This window comes from Amphibalanus amphitrite, unplaced genomic scaffold, assembly GCF_019059575.1.
Source record: "Amphibalanus amphitrite isolate SeventyFive unplaced genomic scaffold, NRLGWU_Aamphi_draft 000366F_arrow, whole genome shotgun sequence".
Lineage (NCBI taxonomy): Eukaryota > Metazoa > Arthropoda > Thecostraca > Balanomorpha > Balanidae > Amphibalanus > Amphibalanus amphitrite.
The window spans coordinates 127,300-144,650 of NW_024881860.1; the positions used below are offsets into that span (position 1 = coordinate 127,300).

The 17,351-nt window shown below is 46.8% G+C and overlaps 1 protein-coding gene across 1 annotated transcript; it reads left to right on the top strand.

Annotated features, from left to right (window-relative positions):
- Positions 1-3,489: 3,489 nt before the first annotated feature.
- Positions 3,490-9,265, top strand: LOC122389635 (sideroflexin-2-like). The gene is made up of 2 exons (XM_043381839.1): positions 3,490-3,928; positions 6,791-9,265. The coding sequence occupies exon 2, from the start codon at positions 6,800-6,802 to the stop codon at positions 7,796-7,798; it is 999 nt and encodes a 332-aa protein (XP_043237774.1). The 5' UTR covers positions 3,490-3,928; positions 6,791-6,799; the 3' UTR covers positions 7,799-9,265.
- Positions 9,266-17,351: the final 8,086 nt, after the last annotated feature.

A 17,351-nucleotide genomic window follows, 5' to 3' on the forward strand; every position in this document is an offset into this window, starting at 1 on the left:
GCCCCACCCAGAGCTTCTGGATTCTCGTTCCAGTCCACCGTTCCTTCACCCCAGCCCGCCGCCGCGCTCCCTCACCTCAGCCCTCCGTTCCCAGCTTGACGAGCATTTGGGCCTTAGTTAAGCCTTGCTGTAGGCTTACTGTATAAACCCATCGAGACAGCCCGTCTCGGTGAGCTTAGTTGGCGAACTACTGCCTTGGGGAGGGTTTCTGGCGGATCGCTGTCCCAATAGGTTTAGATGCGACCGACTGTCTCTGAATGTTTGAGCGGTCTCCTCCCGCTGTGAGCTAGTTTCAGTTGATATCTGTCTCAGAAATACTTTTTAAAGAAAGTTAAACGAAAATCCAACGTAAAATGAACAGAGGAAATGGTAACGAGTTACCTCATTGAAGAGCAGCGCTCGCCTACTTCAAAAGGTTTGGCACCGTTCTTCAACATCTGATATGCGATCGGGTTATGGCACAATTTTTTCCCATTGGAGCTTTTTTCTAATACAGCAATACGAAATGCGTTACATCGTCCACTGGCGGATCCAGGGAGCGGGCATTTAAAGCAAATATTTACTCCCCTCCCCCTGCCCCTGCATCGCCCGAAATAGACAAAACGTACCTTATGTTTCCTAATAATTACATTTTTATCAGGATTTTTTTTTTATACTGTTCAGCAGTAATCGAAATCGAAATCCGAGGAGTTTTTGGATTTTGGACACTTTGGGGGGGGGGGGTATGTCCCCTACAGCGTCGAAAACGCCTTTCTGGATCCGCCTATGACATCATCTCGACTGGGATCTTGCCCCCCCACGCCAAAATCGAATCCGCCGCCACTGCCCACAACTTTTCATAGGGCTAGGAACCGTCGGGGCAGCTTGCCCTCCTTGAATTAGCGGTTGTGGGTCACAAAGGAAAACTAAAGGGAAGAAAACATTTAAGAAAAAAATCCCCCTCTTTACCTGGCTTGACAGCTCATGTGGAAGATTTAAGCCTTTATTCTACGTTACCAAAAAGGTAGTTCCTTGACTCAGCTGAGACAAAATATCTCACTTTTTGCAAATAATTTCGTTTCGTTTTTTTTTTTCGATGAAAAGGCGAAGGGTGAAAAATAAGTGGCCTAAAACCGGTGAGAAAACTAGATTTAGGGGTACCCTAGGTTTGGCTAGTCCCAACCGGTTGCCCCCCCCCCCCCCAAGACGGCCGGCTGGATCCGCCCTTGGAGCATGGGCTGTTCTGCCCATGTCTGTGGTCTGTGGTTCTAGACCATTTTGGTCCGATTGGTCCAGTCAGAGTGAGCCAATCGCCAAAAAACGAAAAAACGGCACCTATAAAGTTCCTTGCTATTGAATGGTGAAAGAGCTATCAAAATCGGTCTACACCTTTTTTCGTCCGAATTCACAAAGATGAAGTCCAAATTCACAAAGCTGAATTCCAAATTCACAAAGCTGAAGTCCAAATTCACAAACCTAAATTACGAATTCAAAAGTCGAAAGTCCAAATTCACAAACAAAAAGTTGGAATTCAAAAAGATAAGATCGAATTTCAAAAAGCAAAAATGTGATTTCAAATAAGTAACAAGCAATTTCACAAAACAAAAATGCAATTTCAAAAAGATAATGTTTGATTTCAAAAGATATTCTGAACTAACTACAGACAAAGCTGCTGCACCTGAATTTTATATTTTTATAAGAGGTGCTTATAAGAAAAGGTACATAAATTTCCGCATGAGGAATACATCTGCTAATATTATGTAATATTCCTATTTGGAGGAACTCATTTAACAAAAATAGCACATGGAACACGTGATTTTTTACAACAATTGTTTATGAACCCACATGAATCATTCTGAACGTTGAACTCACAGATGCTTACCTCATTTGCTCAATAACTTGCTGTGATTTATTTTATTGTAGCCAGGTATGTCTCAGTCCTCAACGGAGGTTGACCATTTTTTTAACCATGATGGGGATATGCAAGTTGAGGTAGAATTGACAGAGGTTGAAAATCCAGTTCCTGACGGAGCTCCTGACGAAGCTGGACCTGCCGGTGGCGGTGACGGCCCACCACAGCCGCGAGGCAGGCGCGGCCCTCCGCCGGGCACCAGGCGTGGGCCGTACAAGCGGATCCCCCGGGATGCCCAAGAGCGGGTCGTGGCCGTGTTCAATGAAGGTGGAGACTGGAAGGCGGCTGCGACAGCGAATGGAATTCCGGTCCGCACTGCCTACGGGTACATTACGAGGCCCGAAGGACAGCTGCCGCGTCCCCGTGGCGGTGCCACAAAGAAGAAAGTTACCCAGGGGATGGTCGACAAGATGGTCACTTACGTCGAGGAGAATCCATTGATATCTCTCGTGGAGATCGGTCGCAATTTGCGCCAGGACACCGGTGTCACCATATCCGTCCCGACCATCCACCGCCACCTGCACGGCCAGCTGTTTACTATGAAGAAGGTCGTGGCCGAGCCAGTGGCCATGACCAACGCCGCAAATAAGCAGAAGAGGGCCGAGTACGTGCGAAAGGTGATGGCGGCGACGGGGAGTGGGAGATCGGTGCTCTACATGGATGAAACGAACGCGAACCTGTTTTTGCGGCGTTCTCAGGGCCGATCCCGCCGCGGCCTGCGATGTTCGGTGAAGGCCGCCACCAGTAAGGGCCCCAACGTCCATATCATCGGGCTGATGTCGCAGACCGGCATCATCTACTGGGAGCGCCGACGAGGGTCCTTTCGGAAGACGGACTGCTCTGACTGGCTGCGACGTGCCCTGCAGGCCTGCCCTCTGCCGCTCGACCAGGTGACGATCGTCTGTGACAACGCGCCGGTACACTGTGACCTGGAGGCAGTTGCAGCCGAGTTCCCTGGTCTGGAGCTGGTACGGACAGCGCCATACAGCGCGCCGTTGAACCCGATTGAGGCTGTCTGGTCTGCAGTGAAGGCGAACATGAAGCGGGGCATGGCGTCATCATTCAGCGCCATGATGGACACGACTGACGGCATCACCCAGCAGGAGCACCGGCTGCGCTACCTGGAGGCCAAGATGGACGCCGCCATGGAGTGCATCAACCCGGTGATGTGCATGAACTTCTACAATCACGTCCAGCGCCACTATGCCGGGTGCGTGGCCCTGGCCGACCTGGCGATGGGCGTGTGAGAGTGATGGAGGTTCAAGATATGTTTCTGATTTGTAGTGGCTTAGTTCCAAACGTGCCCTACGGCGTTGTCAGACAAGCAGCTTTGCGTTGTTTTTGTCTAAGTCGCAAATAAAACTGTCCGTCCGTTGCCTTGCATTTATTTCAACGAGATCAGTGCCTGCAGATGGCCACTCTGCTCATTATCACGTTATTAGGTATCCACTATAAGCTAAAACCGACAAATTCTGAAGATATAGGAACATTATTTTTACATCCGAAAAAAAAAAACAAAATATTTTGTCATTTTAAATTGTAGGTATATGTTAAAAGAGCTAGGTAACATATCATCAGAAAACAACAAGAAACAACGTTTGAAATCCAGCATTATCTTTTTGAAATTGCATTTTTGGTTTGTGAAATTGCTTGTTACTTATTTGAAATCACATTTTTGCTTTTTGAAATTCGATCTTATCTTTTTGAATTCCAACTTTTTGTTTGTGAATTTGGACTTTTGACTTTTGAATTCGTAATTTAGGTTTGTGAATTTGGAATTCAGCTTGGTGAATTTGGAATTCAGCTTTGTGAATTTGGACTTCATCTTTGTGAATTCGGACGAAAAAAGGTGTAGTAGTTACTGCGCATGGGCTCGTCTGCTAATCTCGTCTGCTTTTTAGACACTCCCGTAATTCTTCCATCCTTGGAATCGCCTTGGGAATCGCTGCCGCTTGACTGTCAACAACAAAAGCGCGGGCGTCGAGGTCGTGGTCTCCGGAGGCCGACTTCCATAGGTACGGAGGAAGCTAGTTCAAGGTAAGTTTTTGCAATGCTTACACATGCACCATTCATGATATGTTTGCATCCTATACCCGGAATTGTAAGGCCTGTCGAGAGTTGTGGATGCCCAAAACCGTGCCCTCGACGAAACCGACGCACATATCAGATACCCGCGCTCGGTGGAATAAGAGACGATGGCGCCGGAAGGCATATAAGTCACGTGTTTACTATGAAATTATCCACCATTTAATGCCTTGAAGCTCAGGGTTTTCAAGTGATAATTTCAAGAGCCTTGATCAAATTGCCCAAGGCGGCAGGCACCCTGTTTTCAGATTCCAGCCCTTGTTCGGAGTCTCTCGGATGATGAAGAAGGATTCTACATCATCCGGCAAATCCCGTTCCATAACGGCAGCCAAGCACCAGCTGACCTTGAACGGGATTGGCTGGACGACATAGAATCTTTGGCGTCTGAGAGCCTCGGAACAACTTACCTTGCCTATATCCGCCATATCGGTTCATATTGAAATACTGGTAAATGTCAAGATTAATTCCTAAGCAGATTTCATGGGTAATTTTTTTTCTTCATATTCTTACATTATTTGACATCCTGAATAAAAAAATGATACTTATATGACTCGCAAATAATAGACAAAACACAATCAAACCTGACCTTACCTTACCTATTTACCTATAACCTACCAACCTACTACCTACACACCTACAACCTAATGACCTAAAACCTTCAAACCTATCTACCTACAACCTAAAACCTACAACCTTACCTAACCTAAAACATAAAATTTTTGCTGTTACAAATTTGTATCAATTGTACTCATCACAATTGTAGTTAGAACTTAAACTTGACATATACCAATGTACCTACGGTTACCTATTCAAGCTTGGGTGTTTGTGAAACTGAATAGTTAACTGCAGTGGAAATAATTGCTGTGATATTTCACACACTGCATTAGCACATTTAAACACACACCCGGCCTGTGACCAATTGTGCTGTTTTTGCCTCAGGCCCTCAGAGATTCAAGATTGGTCAAGTTTTTGGGCAGGTTAATTTGGTCAGTCACTGGGCACATGAACCTTACAATGAAATACTATAGTATGGCAAACCTAAGAAATAATGGATTAAAAGTGTTGGGGGCTGGGGCTGTTGATGCTTGTGCATTTATATTGTGAGAGCATATTTTCTGTCACAACTTTTCACACATTTCTCAGAATCATACATTTCAAGTGATCAAAACACATGCAAAGTAATTCAGGCGCTTTAACTCCATTCTTTCTTAGGTTTGCCAATTTATACCGTAAACCAGGGTGATTGTATCACCTTTGACCATTAGGTACACTTGTATGGTACAATATCTTCTATAGTTTATATCACTTGAGATCTCACTCTGGAAACTTTTCATCATACTGATGCCAATTGAACAAGTATCTAACTGAGCACAGTAAATGTCTTAAAATTGATCATGAATATTTTATTTTATTTTACAAAAAAAGTGACCACTCTCACCCAGAGGCTGGGATAACTTTGATCACTACATTAAAATCACCTTACATGTGCCATAGGAGCCTTTAGAAGGGGCTTGTGTGATCAATTTATATGTTTTAAATAAAATTAAAGGCTTTGCTTGACAAAAACTCACACATTTCACAGTAAAACTATGAATCATTGAGGTATCAAAATAAAGTTGCATGCTCTGGGCCTAAACTCACATTACAGAGCTACAAATATGCACGGTGACTATAAATAGGTAAAGTAACAGTCACAGATGTCCTAAGCCACAGGCTACCTGTCCTCCATCACAGGTGGCTGCAGGTGGCTGTGGGACCACATGCCACACTGCTCAAGCCCTGCCCAGTTGATTGTCTTTTTCACTTCCTGTGATGCTCCAATTACCACAGATAGAGCAGCTCAATACTCATTCTCCATCCTCAGCATCTGAACCTTTTAGTGATGTCAATTTCAGAAAACATATGTCATGTCCAATACTTACGTCGAATGTCCGTCCAAAAATGTCCAAGCCAGCCATTTGCCCAAAGATGTCCGACATCTACGCAATAGTTTACACTCAACACCGTTATTTAATTTGGTTTTAATGTATCGTTACCAGCTCAAAAGTGGTATTCATATCGAAAGCTGAGTTTTCTAATAGCCAATCAATGTTAAACACAATTACTTTATGAAAATGCTGAGGTGTAGCAAACGATTGTCCAAAGCTGTCCAAAGCCTGCTGTCATTGTCCAACCGAATTCCGAATTGGACATTGGACAAAATTGGAATTCCGAAGATTCAAGCTCCGATTGACACCACTAGAACCTTTGCTTTCTCTTTCTTTATCTGGATCTTTCTCATCGGTCTGTTAGAATTATCACCAATGATCTGGGCGGGGATAGGGTTGGTAGGTAATAGGCTCTTGGCATTTCCAACTAGTCCTGCTTAGTGTGGCACTGTGTCCTAATCTAAGCCACTTCAGTGGGCCCTTAGCAGTTAGCAGTGTTGGAATTAACACCCTTTGGCCCTTTTTGGTTCCTCAGTCGGTCTCAAAGATTTTGATCTCTCTTGCGAATATATACTCTGGCACCTGGAATCATCTGACCTTTTCAGCTTGTGATGAAAAACTAATGTCTTCTCTCAATGCACAATATTATGGCTGGATGTTAAAAAATATAGGCGATTCTCAGGTTTGATTTATTTCTCTCGAGTCCAAGAGTAAAAATGACAATCCCGTCACTGGCCCTGAGGCTGAGTGACACGGTCGCTGGTCAGTGGACTGTGGAGACCGACTGGACTGCGGAGTCGGGTCGGTCCGGGCGCCGGCGGCGGCCTGTCGGGGTCCGGCCGCGGCCCGCTCGGCGCAGCTGACAGTGGCCTCCGTTGCTCGGCAGGCCGCCGCCATGGCCGAGTCGCCGCGCCTGCCGGACGGCCGGCTGGACCTGAGCCGGCCGCGCTGGGACCAGAGCACATTCGCCGGCCGGCTGCGCCACTTCTTCAGCATCACCTCGCCGCTGCTGGCACTGCACGGCGCCGCCGACGTGGAGGCTGCCCGCCGCCTGGTGGAGCAGTACCGCGCCGGCGCCGAGCCTCCCGACACCACCGAGCAGCAGGTGTGGCGCGCCAAGGCGCTCTGCGACTCGGCACTTCACCCGGACACCGGGCAGCTGCAGAACGTGGTGGGACGCATGTCGTTCCAGGTACCCGGCGGCATGGTGCTGATCGGCGGCATGGTCACCTTCTACCGCAGCACCGCCGCCGTCGTCTTCTGGCAGTGGGCCAACCAGTCCTTCAACGCGTTCGTCAACTTCACCAACCGCAACGCCAAGAGCCCGCTGTCGACCACCCAGCTGGGCGTGGCCTACGTGTCGGCCACCTCGTGCGCGCTGGTCACGGCCCTGGGCCTGAAGCGGGTGCTGGCGTCGCGCGCCTCGCCGCTGGCGCAGCGGTTCGTGCCGCTGGCGGCCGTGGTGGCGTCCAACTGTATCAACGTGCCGCTGATGCGCCAGGGCGAGCTGCTGGGCGGCGTGCCCGTGCGCGACGCGGCCGGCCGCGAGGCGTGCGTGTCGCGTGTCGCCGCCGCCAAGGGCATCTCCCAGGTGCTGGTGAGCAGGAACGTGATTGTGGCGCCGAGCATGCTGCTGCTGCCGGTGCTGATGTCGCGGCTGGACCGTGTGGCCTGGTACGCCGGCCGGCGCCGGCTGCACGCGCCCGTGCAGACGCTGCTCTCCGGCGCCGTGCTGCTGCTCATGGTGCCGGTCGGCTGCGCCATCTTCCCGCAGACTTGTCGCATCTCGCCGGAGACACTGCGCCGCCTGGAGCCGGCCAGCTACGAGGAGCTGCGCCGTCGCTACGGCCAACAGCCGCTGCCGGACGCGCTCTACTTCAACAAGGGACTGTAGACGGCCGGACGTGCTGCAATGGACCCACTGGCCACTGCTCACCGCCGAGGGGCATACAGAACGATAGGCTGGATCATTGGATTTTCATTGGATGAAGTTACATTCCTCTGAAATGCATTCGAATTTATGTAGATTTGTCGGTGAAATTAAAATCAATCAAGTCAGGTTTGGTTAAGTCGACTAATTGAATATGTAGCTAGTTAGGTACGCATTGGTTTGATATGGATGAGGAAATAGTAACAGGTCAGCTCAAACATGCTGTGATTAACTACTTAAAGGTGCAATTTTACCGGGTTTACCATATTCATACATATGCATTATGCACCGAAGTAATAATACGGCACATCATAATTCTCCATCTAAACGAAAAGTGAAAAGCATTGCTGTTTGAATCGAATCGTGACTTATAAACTACGTGAAACAATCATTGTCATTTCAAAACTCTAATATTTGTTCTTGCTATGCGTCTTTGAGTATGACGCTGGTTAATGTTATAGGGCCTTGATTCGTGAATGGGTAATCAAAATACTCGTTTTGACACATTGCATTCAATTGTTTGCAGTAATCCGTAGCTATGCATTGGATGATGTTTATGAATAATCAGGTGCGCGCATCTTGCCAAGGCTATGAGAAAAGGGTGGTTGTTTTAGCGTCATTCTTCTCGTGTTGTTGCGCAACGTTGTGCATTTCGTTAACCATTTTAATCAGTTTCCTTTTTCTCTGTCGAGAAGTTTGTTTCACTGGAGCTCTGTCTCAACTGCCAAATGGTTGCACATCCACGTTTGTTAGTGAGTTGGCAGCACGCTAGTTGGCTGTCACTGGCCAGTGCTAGACTGACGCCAGGCTCTCCATACGGGTTGAAGGGCAATGATACTCCATTCCGGCTGCACGCAATGTCACGGTATTAGCTCGGGAGGAGTTTGTTTACCGTCGATCAACTCGGGTGAACTCACTCTTGGTTGGGTGCAGTTCGATCGAAGAGGCTAAGTTCACGGCTGGGTCTTACGAGCTAGAATGCCTTTGTGAAACCGACAATATTGAACGGGCAAAATCTTGGAATGACTTCGCATTGATTCAATTGGACTGATTTTGCGCGATGAACTACGTTGAATCAGCACAGTTCGTTACCATGAAGAGCTTGTCACAGCGCTGACCCATATGGGTTGAAGGTTAGATGGTAGTTGCATGCGTGTGGTGCATCCCAAGTGGAACTTGGGCACCTCTTTTGGTGCAGTGTGTGTCTGGGCGAACCCAGACCCGTGACGGTACGTGTGGCTAGCCTTAGAAACGTCTTCCATGGCTTACAACGCTTAGGGATGTCTAGGGGTCGCGGCAATACCTTAGGACTTACGACAATACCTTAGGGGGTCGTATGTAGGACAATACCTTAGGGTGTCGTATGTAGAGTTCACGAACTGTTTGGTGTTTAATTCTTGGTTGTCTTGGCAATATATGTCCAAATGAAAATGTGTTTATGGTGCAAAGTCGCTCGCATTGTTTGTTAGAAGTCTGTCGATTTACAGTTAATGACGTTTTGCGTGGCCGGGCTGTCAGGATCTTAAGTATCCACAGATCGCCGGCCCTAAGCTCCAAGCTTTGATGAGTGCCAGTGACGGCATTGGCGAACTTTATCCGCAGTGACGTCGGAACAGTGGCTTCACTGGGCGGATTGCTGATGTGTGCTGCTGCCAGCTTTGAAGCACATCCCCTTGTTTTATATACATTTTTTTTTTGCATCATCCCACCGCTGGCACCAGATAAGCGCACCCCAAACATGTTATAAACCTGATATATTTACCTTATACGTTCTGCCCCGACCGGCGCCGGGGACGGTCGACCCCTGTGACCTCTCCGGACGCTCAGCTGTTTGGCCGCCTCTGCGACCGGAGCCTGAGCCGGCGGGACAGTGACCCAGTTAAGTGAATAGTGAGCGGTGGGCGACACGCACGATGTCCGACGAGGACATTAAAGTCTCCTTAATGGAGTGCATCAAGGATCCGGCGTTCCTCACGCTTCTGAGAGAGGAAGTGATGGCACCCATTATCAAGAGCTTAGTCTCGGAGGCGATCGCCGAGCGAGACAGTGAGATCGCTGAGCTGCGACAGGAACTCAGAGAGGTGAGAAGTGAATTGAATGCGCTTCAACAGTACTCTCGACGGTCCTGCCTCAACATCAGTGGGATTCCGGAGTCTGAGAACGAGTCGACGGACCGGGTCGTACGAGACGTGGCCGCGGCTGCCGGAGTGACGCTCGGACCCACTGACATCGACTGCAGCCACCGACTGGGCAGACAGCAGGACGGCAAGTGTCGCACCATTATCGTCAAGATGTCCTCCCACAGCAGTCGAGATGCGCTATATGCTGCAAGGAAGAACCTCAGGTCGGCACGCTCGTCGGCCTTCGGTCCCGAGATACTTAAAGGTATCTTCATCGCAGAGAATCTCACCAAGGCAAACCAACAAGTGATGTACGTTGCGCGACAGTTGAAGAAACGCGGCAAAATCCACTCAGCCTGGACCGACAACTGCCGTATGAAGATTCGTCTTCAGGCAAACGGCCCAACGAGAGTCATCCGTAGCCTCGAAGACTTGCGGGAGCAGGTGGGAGACGCACCGGAATTCAACATCCCGGCGGCCTCTACTCGGCTCGGTGCCGACGGTGACCCGCCGGAGCCGCTCACCCCGGCCGCCGAAGCCGGCCCTGACCGGGACCCCGACGGATACCAGCGGGCCGGTGCCAGAGGCAGCGCCAGGGGCGGCGCCAGACGGAATCGCACCGGCGGGCGACGCTGAGCGGCCGGCGACACCTGGAGGAGCAGCGCATCGAGAGTCGAACCCTTCGAATACTCAAAGGGATAAGTACCTTTAGTTTTAAGATGTAGCGTAACATGGCTGCGCCTTCCCTGAGCCCCCTGATTGGTCAGCCTCCGACGAACGTGTCCCGGCTGAGTCGGCCCGGTATTGTCGCGAATGCCCCTTGCTTTGAGTCCGTCCCGTTCCGCCAACTTTTGTCCGGCGGACATTGCCGCGGCCGCAGGTGGGCTGCACATAGCTCACATGTGGGGCGGTAGTCTAACGTGATACATGAAGGGAAGATGGAATCCGAGAGGAGAGCCACCAGTCGTTACTATTGTGATTGATACCGTTGTTGTGGGAAGGGGAGGGGCGGGGCGGAGCCATGCTCTTTTGTTTTGTACTTTGTAGGGTTTTCCTTAGTCCTATAATGTCGTGGGAGTAGTTTTTTCTGAGTGGGATACTCCTACCGACTGTCAGTACTCAGTAGTCTGTCTGACTCACCTGTTTTGAGTTATAATTGGTGATCTTGTGAACACGGTTTTAAACTCTAATGTTGTTGCTACTTCGTTTAATTATGTTAATTTAAGTTTATGTTTGTGATTTCCTCAGTTTCGCTCGTGCTGCCTTTTTGTTCCATGTACTCGTGTGTGTCGCCCATCGCCTTCATGGCCTCTATGTCTTGCCACCAGTTTTCGCTGCTGACGGTCGTGCGGCGCCGCCCACCGCCCGCCGCAGCCGAGCCTCGCCCAGACTGCTTCCCGGAGCCGGCGGTGACCTCTCGCCTGCCGCCGGTGCTGACATCTACACTCACAACTACACTGCGACATCTACATCTGCGAGTCCGCCTGGTCGGAGGAGGACACCGGGCCGCCGGGGTAACATTCACGCATCCTCCCTTTATCCTTTATCATCTTCTCAGTGGATCTCTCATATCACTTTCTCAATGGAAACACGCAAACAGATACAATCAGATTCGATTAATCCTCATAATTGAAGGCGTTGAAGCCAACCCAGGACCAGACCCGAAGGATAACGTCTCGATATCACATGTGAACATCAACAGCATTACCTCGCCTCATAGACTGGCTGAGTTGAGCCAGTTTGTCACCATAAATGATATTGACATTCTAGCACTCACCGAAACTAAGCTGGACAGTACCGTTCACCCTAGCCTGTACCATCTAGATAATTTACATGCGCCATTTACAAATCACCGTAATCGCCATGGTGGAGGCACTGCATTGTATGCCCACAGATCGTTACCAATTAAACGCAGAAGTGATCTTGAACTTCAGGGAGAAGATTGGGTCTGGGTACAGGTCAATATAAGTGGTTACCTACTGATCATTTGCTGTATCTATCTTCCTCCCAACATAACTGTACAACGACAATCAGAGTTCATTGATAGACTTACTGAGAGCACAACCATTGCACAAGCATGCTCGCCAGCATCTATCATTATTTTAGGCGATATGAATGTAGGCAACATATTTCTTCACAACTCTACACAAATCAATAGTGGTATAACACCATTCGACGTTAAACTAAAAGATGCCACAGACGCACTAGACCTTACCCAGCTTATGAATGAGCCAACTAGGTGGGAAAGGGACATTGGAAATCTTCGTGATCTTTTATTCACCAGTAAGCCGGAAATGATTGTTGACAGCGGTGTTCTTTCACCGTTTTCTCAGATTGACCACTTCCCGATCTTCGCAACACTTGAGATAGCAAAATTGGAAAATGCTCAGAATAAGGTTATCAACGTGTGGGATTACTCCAAACTCAACTCAGGCCTCCTCACACAGTTACTACTTGACACAGATTGGGACACAATACTCGAGGGTGATATCGATAAGGCTGCGCAAAACTTCACTTCTGCCATATTACAAGCGGCGAGGGCAGCTATTCCAATTAAAGCGTTACGTACAGATAAACAGCATAAACCGTGGGTAACAGCAGAGCTACTGCGCAATATAAGAAAACGGAATAGACTCTTTAGACAAGCTAAGCAGCGCCAACGTAACTCGGACTGGCAGAGATGGAAAGCGCAACGTAACTATGTAACGGACTTAAACAAACGACTTAGAGAACATTACATTCGCGGTAAAGTAGATTATCTTCTCCAAAACAAACATTCACCTTACAAATACCATAATGCTCTCAAAACTGTCCTTGGGAAGGCCAAAACACAAGGCATACCACCATTATTAGACACAGAAGGTAACATTGTGACGGGGGATGCTCACAAAGCCAAGCTTCTAAACGAATATTTTGTTAAACAATCACATATAGACGTTAATGCAGATTATATCCCGTTGAATGACTACGCACAGACAGCACCATCTTTGAGATCTATTGCGATAACTCCCCAGGAAGTTCTAAGAACTTTGAATTCTCTTGACTCTAACAAAGCTTCGGGTTCAGATGAGCTTCCTCCAAAAATCCTAAAGCTTGTCGCAATACTCATCTACGAACCACTTACTAAACTGTTTAATAAATCCTTAGAGCTGGGCATTTATCCCTCAATATGGAAACAAGCCAACGTACACGCCATTTACAAAAAGAAAGGATCGCCATCAGAACTGACGAACTATCGTCCGATAAGTCTTCTCCCTTCTTTATCTAAAGTCTTTGGCAAAATAGTTTTCAAACACATTTACAAGCATCTCACCGATCACCAGCTTCTCACACAAAGTCAAAGTGGATATAGGCCGGGACACAGCACCCAAATCCAATTGCTCCACTTAACACACAACATTTATTCGAACTTGGACAAGGGCAATCATTTCACAACAATTTACTTGGATATATCCAAATATTTCGATAGAATATGGCATAAGGGGATGCTTATAAAATGTCAATACAAATTCGGCATAACTGATAGTCTTTTACACTGGATAAAGTCGTATCTCAAAGATCGCACCCAAAGAGTGAAAGTCGGTGATACGGGTGATACCATGTCAGCATCACTAAGTCTAAAAGCGGGCTGCCCGCAGGGCTCGGTTTTAGGCCCTTTACTTGCCCTTATGTATTTGAACGCAGTGACCGAAAACCTGACTAATGATGTTTTGCTATTTGCGGACGACATTACTGTATATGCTCCATATGACGAAAGAGAAAAACACCTTACAAGACAATCACTCCAAACGGATTTGGACCTCATACACGCATATGGTCATAAATGGCTCATCAACTTCAATAAGTCAAAAACTGTAAAACAAACATTTTCAACTAAGCAAGATGCATCACCACTACAGCTTACCTTTGGAGGTTTGAATATAAAAGAAGAAGATAACCATAAACACTTGGGTCTGATATTTTCAAAAGACCTAAGGTTTCATTTGCATGTAAATGAGATCTTGCAAAAAGTTAACAGAGCCATGAGCCCACTTCAGTCGGTGACACACCAGGGAAATAAGCTAAAATTAGAGCGCTCTATTTATTGCTCCCGCTACTTCACCGTCTCCCATAGGGTCCTGTGTTGAGCTGGTGTCGAGGCTCTAAAAATGACGCCGATTTTTGCACCCTTCTCACGAAAACCGCTCGGACCGCCTGGAAACTATTTGTTCCGCTCTAAAAATTTCATGATCGACGGGAAAATGAACGAGGAAAAGATTGGTCCTGAAATAATTATGAACTCCCTGTAGAACATATCGAAATATGGCTGCAAACTAGGAGCATGTCAAAATCGACAAAACAATACAAATAAACTTACCGGGATTTTTTTTATTTTCCATGCATCTGTGTATGAAATCAGTCGGTTTTTCGGAAAGATCATCTTCTGTTTTATAAATAATTCCACAATTGCAATCGAGAAAAAAACATTTCTGCTGTGACAGCAGTTTTGGCATTGTGCCAGTAGTGTGGCGTGCGCGGTGCTGTGTGGTCGTCGGGACGGAGTTGTGAGTATTTTCGGTGTTTTAAATGGTTGATTGCCATTTGAACCAGCTTGATATTATTTCCTACAAATTTTTGCATCAAATTATTGCTTTGAAAGACCATTGAAACCCCTTATCTCTTCATGAAACACGATCATATTCATCGTCGACGAAAATGGCGCGGGACTTCATGTGCGTTTCGATCGAAATAAATCGTAAATTAAATAATATTCGATGACAAGTATCATATTCTAGTGACACATTTTCATAAAATAAGGCATAAACTTTGCAAGGAAGCTAACATTGGATGATTGGATTCTTATTTTGCTCACATATCCTTGTAGTAGTCAAATGGCTCAATTGTTAGATAAATGTAAGTATATGTTTTGGCTTGATGTTTGCTGTGAAACCACCCACCCAGCTGGTTGAGTGGTTTTCTGATAATTACCTGATAATCATTTCTCCTTTTCCTTAAAAGAAACTAAAATTATTTTCAAAGTAACCCATTTTTAGGAAAGGCGGTTTGCTCATTGACATTTCATGTTCTTGTTTTGTTATTGCTGGCAGTATTTTGATACAATAATGCAATATGCTTTTTTTGCAATAATAAAACCTAAGACAAACTTAGTTAATGCGTCAATGAAACACCCAACAGAAAGATTGTGAGTCCTTGTGACGTGAAGTAGAATATTCTATGAATGTGTTTTATAGAATATGTCAAATTTTAAATCAATTTATTATTTGATACTGATAGCTGAGCATGTGAATTATGCCACAATATAATTTCATTTTCTGGTTTTGAAATAGCAGGCAGTATTTTACTTCAACAGAGTAATATACATGGAATACATGTTTTTATGTTATGTTAAAAGTTTAATAACAGCCAACAGAAGGGGCTGTTTCAGCAGATACTGTTTGTACCTTATGCATTACCTTTCTTTTCTGCAGGACCATGCTTCCGCTGGGTGGTCGACATTTGCCTCCTGAAGAAGTTGAGCAACGAAGACCACCAGATGAGGTGTCTGCAGTTCATGTGGAACTCTGCAGACTACAAGTGTTATGCCAACCACAACCAAAGTGCTGTGATCGTGGAGGCATGAACCTCATGACAACACTTCAGATTTGCAGTTGTACCAAAGTGTGATTCAAACCACCTGTGGCATCTCACTCATTGCGTGAACAGTGTGATCATTGTGCAGTGTTCAGCTGCAACTAAGACATTTATTAGTGACTTGTTTTGCAATTAGCCACCAAAAGCATTTTTGGGCTGGCTGCTGTAATTTGTTGTGCACTGCGCAATAGTGGTAGTGTTTTGTCACTTGTCAAGTTGTCAGTTGTGCATGTTGCATGTTTCTCTTCCCTCGGCCCTCATTATCAGTTAAGTGGTGAATTGGCATCACTCAGTCTCCCCAGATCTCCATTGACTGTCCGTCAACCACCTAACTTGAGATGGTATTTGCTAATAGTGTCAGAAAGGAAGTGATTGTAGACATTTTTAGGAATATGAGCTCCGTTTCATGCGTGTTCCAGTGGTCATTTTGTCACATGTCCCATAGTGAAATAAATGGAAACTGTTATTCCCTTTTGAAGGTACTCGCGGATGCAGAAAGCGTTGGGCCTAATTATTAAACGCACCCTCCTATCAGCGACGCACGAAATCGACAAATATCATCCTTTTTAGAGCAGGAGGAAACGAAAACTTGTGAACATAGCTGTACCTACAACAGTGCATAAGGAATTGAGATTCTGGGAGTTTTTGAAATTCGGAGAAACTCAAGTTGTCGACAGGTATGCCCCCTTGTACGTCAAAGACCGCCTAAAAAACAAACGTCTACAAATGAAGGCAGTATTCGTATGTTCGTTGTAATTGCAGCAGCCTAGCAACACGCATTGCGGTCCGATGGCGAATTACACTCGTGCTCAAAAACTATGCCGGTAACTGCCAATGCACTTAGGTCATAGGAGAGGAGAGGAATGGTTATGTCAAATGTCAACATCATAGAAATGGCTTCATCTATTGAGCTGTGCCTATTGTACATAATTCAACTAATCTATGCATTTCGTTTCTTGCACTCTACTCATGCTTTCACTCCAGCTTCAAAGTAATCATCCCATATTGTACGTCTTAAGATATTGATTTCTATGGCGGTTTGCAATTGCTAGCCACGTCTTATCTCAGTTTGGTGGCCCCGCATCGGCCCACTTGGGCCCACTCGGCCGCTCTAAAATTGACTTACGGAGAAGGCAGGCCCATGTCGTCCCCTATCTCCCTGTGTGTCCAAGTGCACAGATGACGTCACACGAAGGGGCGGAGTCGGGGGCGGAGCCTGGCGCAACGGCCGCCATATTTGAATTTGTTTTATCAGAATGTATTCTGTATTTAGGGTTTCAGTCAATTGTTATCGATAGTTTTATGAACGGTTAGCTGTAATATAAGTGATTTATCAAGAAAAAACACATATTCTGCTTGCAATTTCGATTCAAGTACGACCCGCGCCTAGATTCGAACACACGATCTTTGGATTACGGCGCAAGCATCCTAACCACTACACTACCGCGGCGGCGTGGCGGCCGGCGGAAGGGAGGCTGCGGAGGCATGGGGGCTTTTCTACGCATTTTTGGAAAAACTAATGGGTATAGTGAAAAACGCTTCTTAGATAATTCAAAGAAAAATGTCTCGGCTTTCCGATGATGCACTTAGTTTTGTGCTAGCTTTAGCAGAGTTTGTTCTACAGCGCTTCAAAAATCGCCCATTTGCATAGGACTTAAACGGGACTTCAAGACTTGCCCCCAGATGACGTCACGAGCTGACGTCACGATCAGGTAGAATCGCCGGACGACCCTACCTGGTATATAGGGCCTTGGGAGAAGGATGGT

Coding starts and splice junctions, on each gene's coding strand:
- LOC122389635 (XM_043381839.1), top strand. CDS start 6,800: ATGGCCGAGTCGCCGCGCCTGCCGGACGGCCGGCTGGACCTGAGCCGG.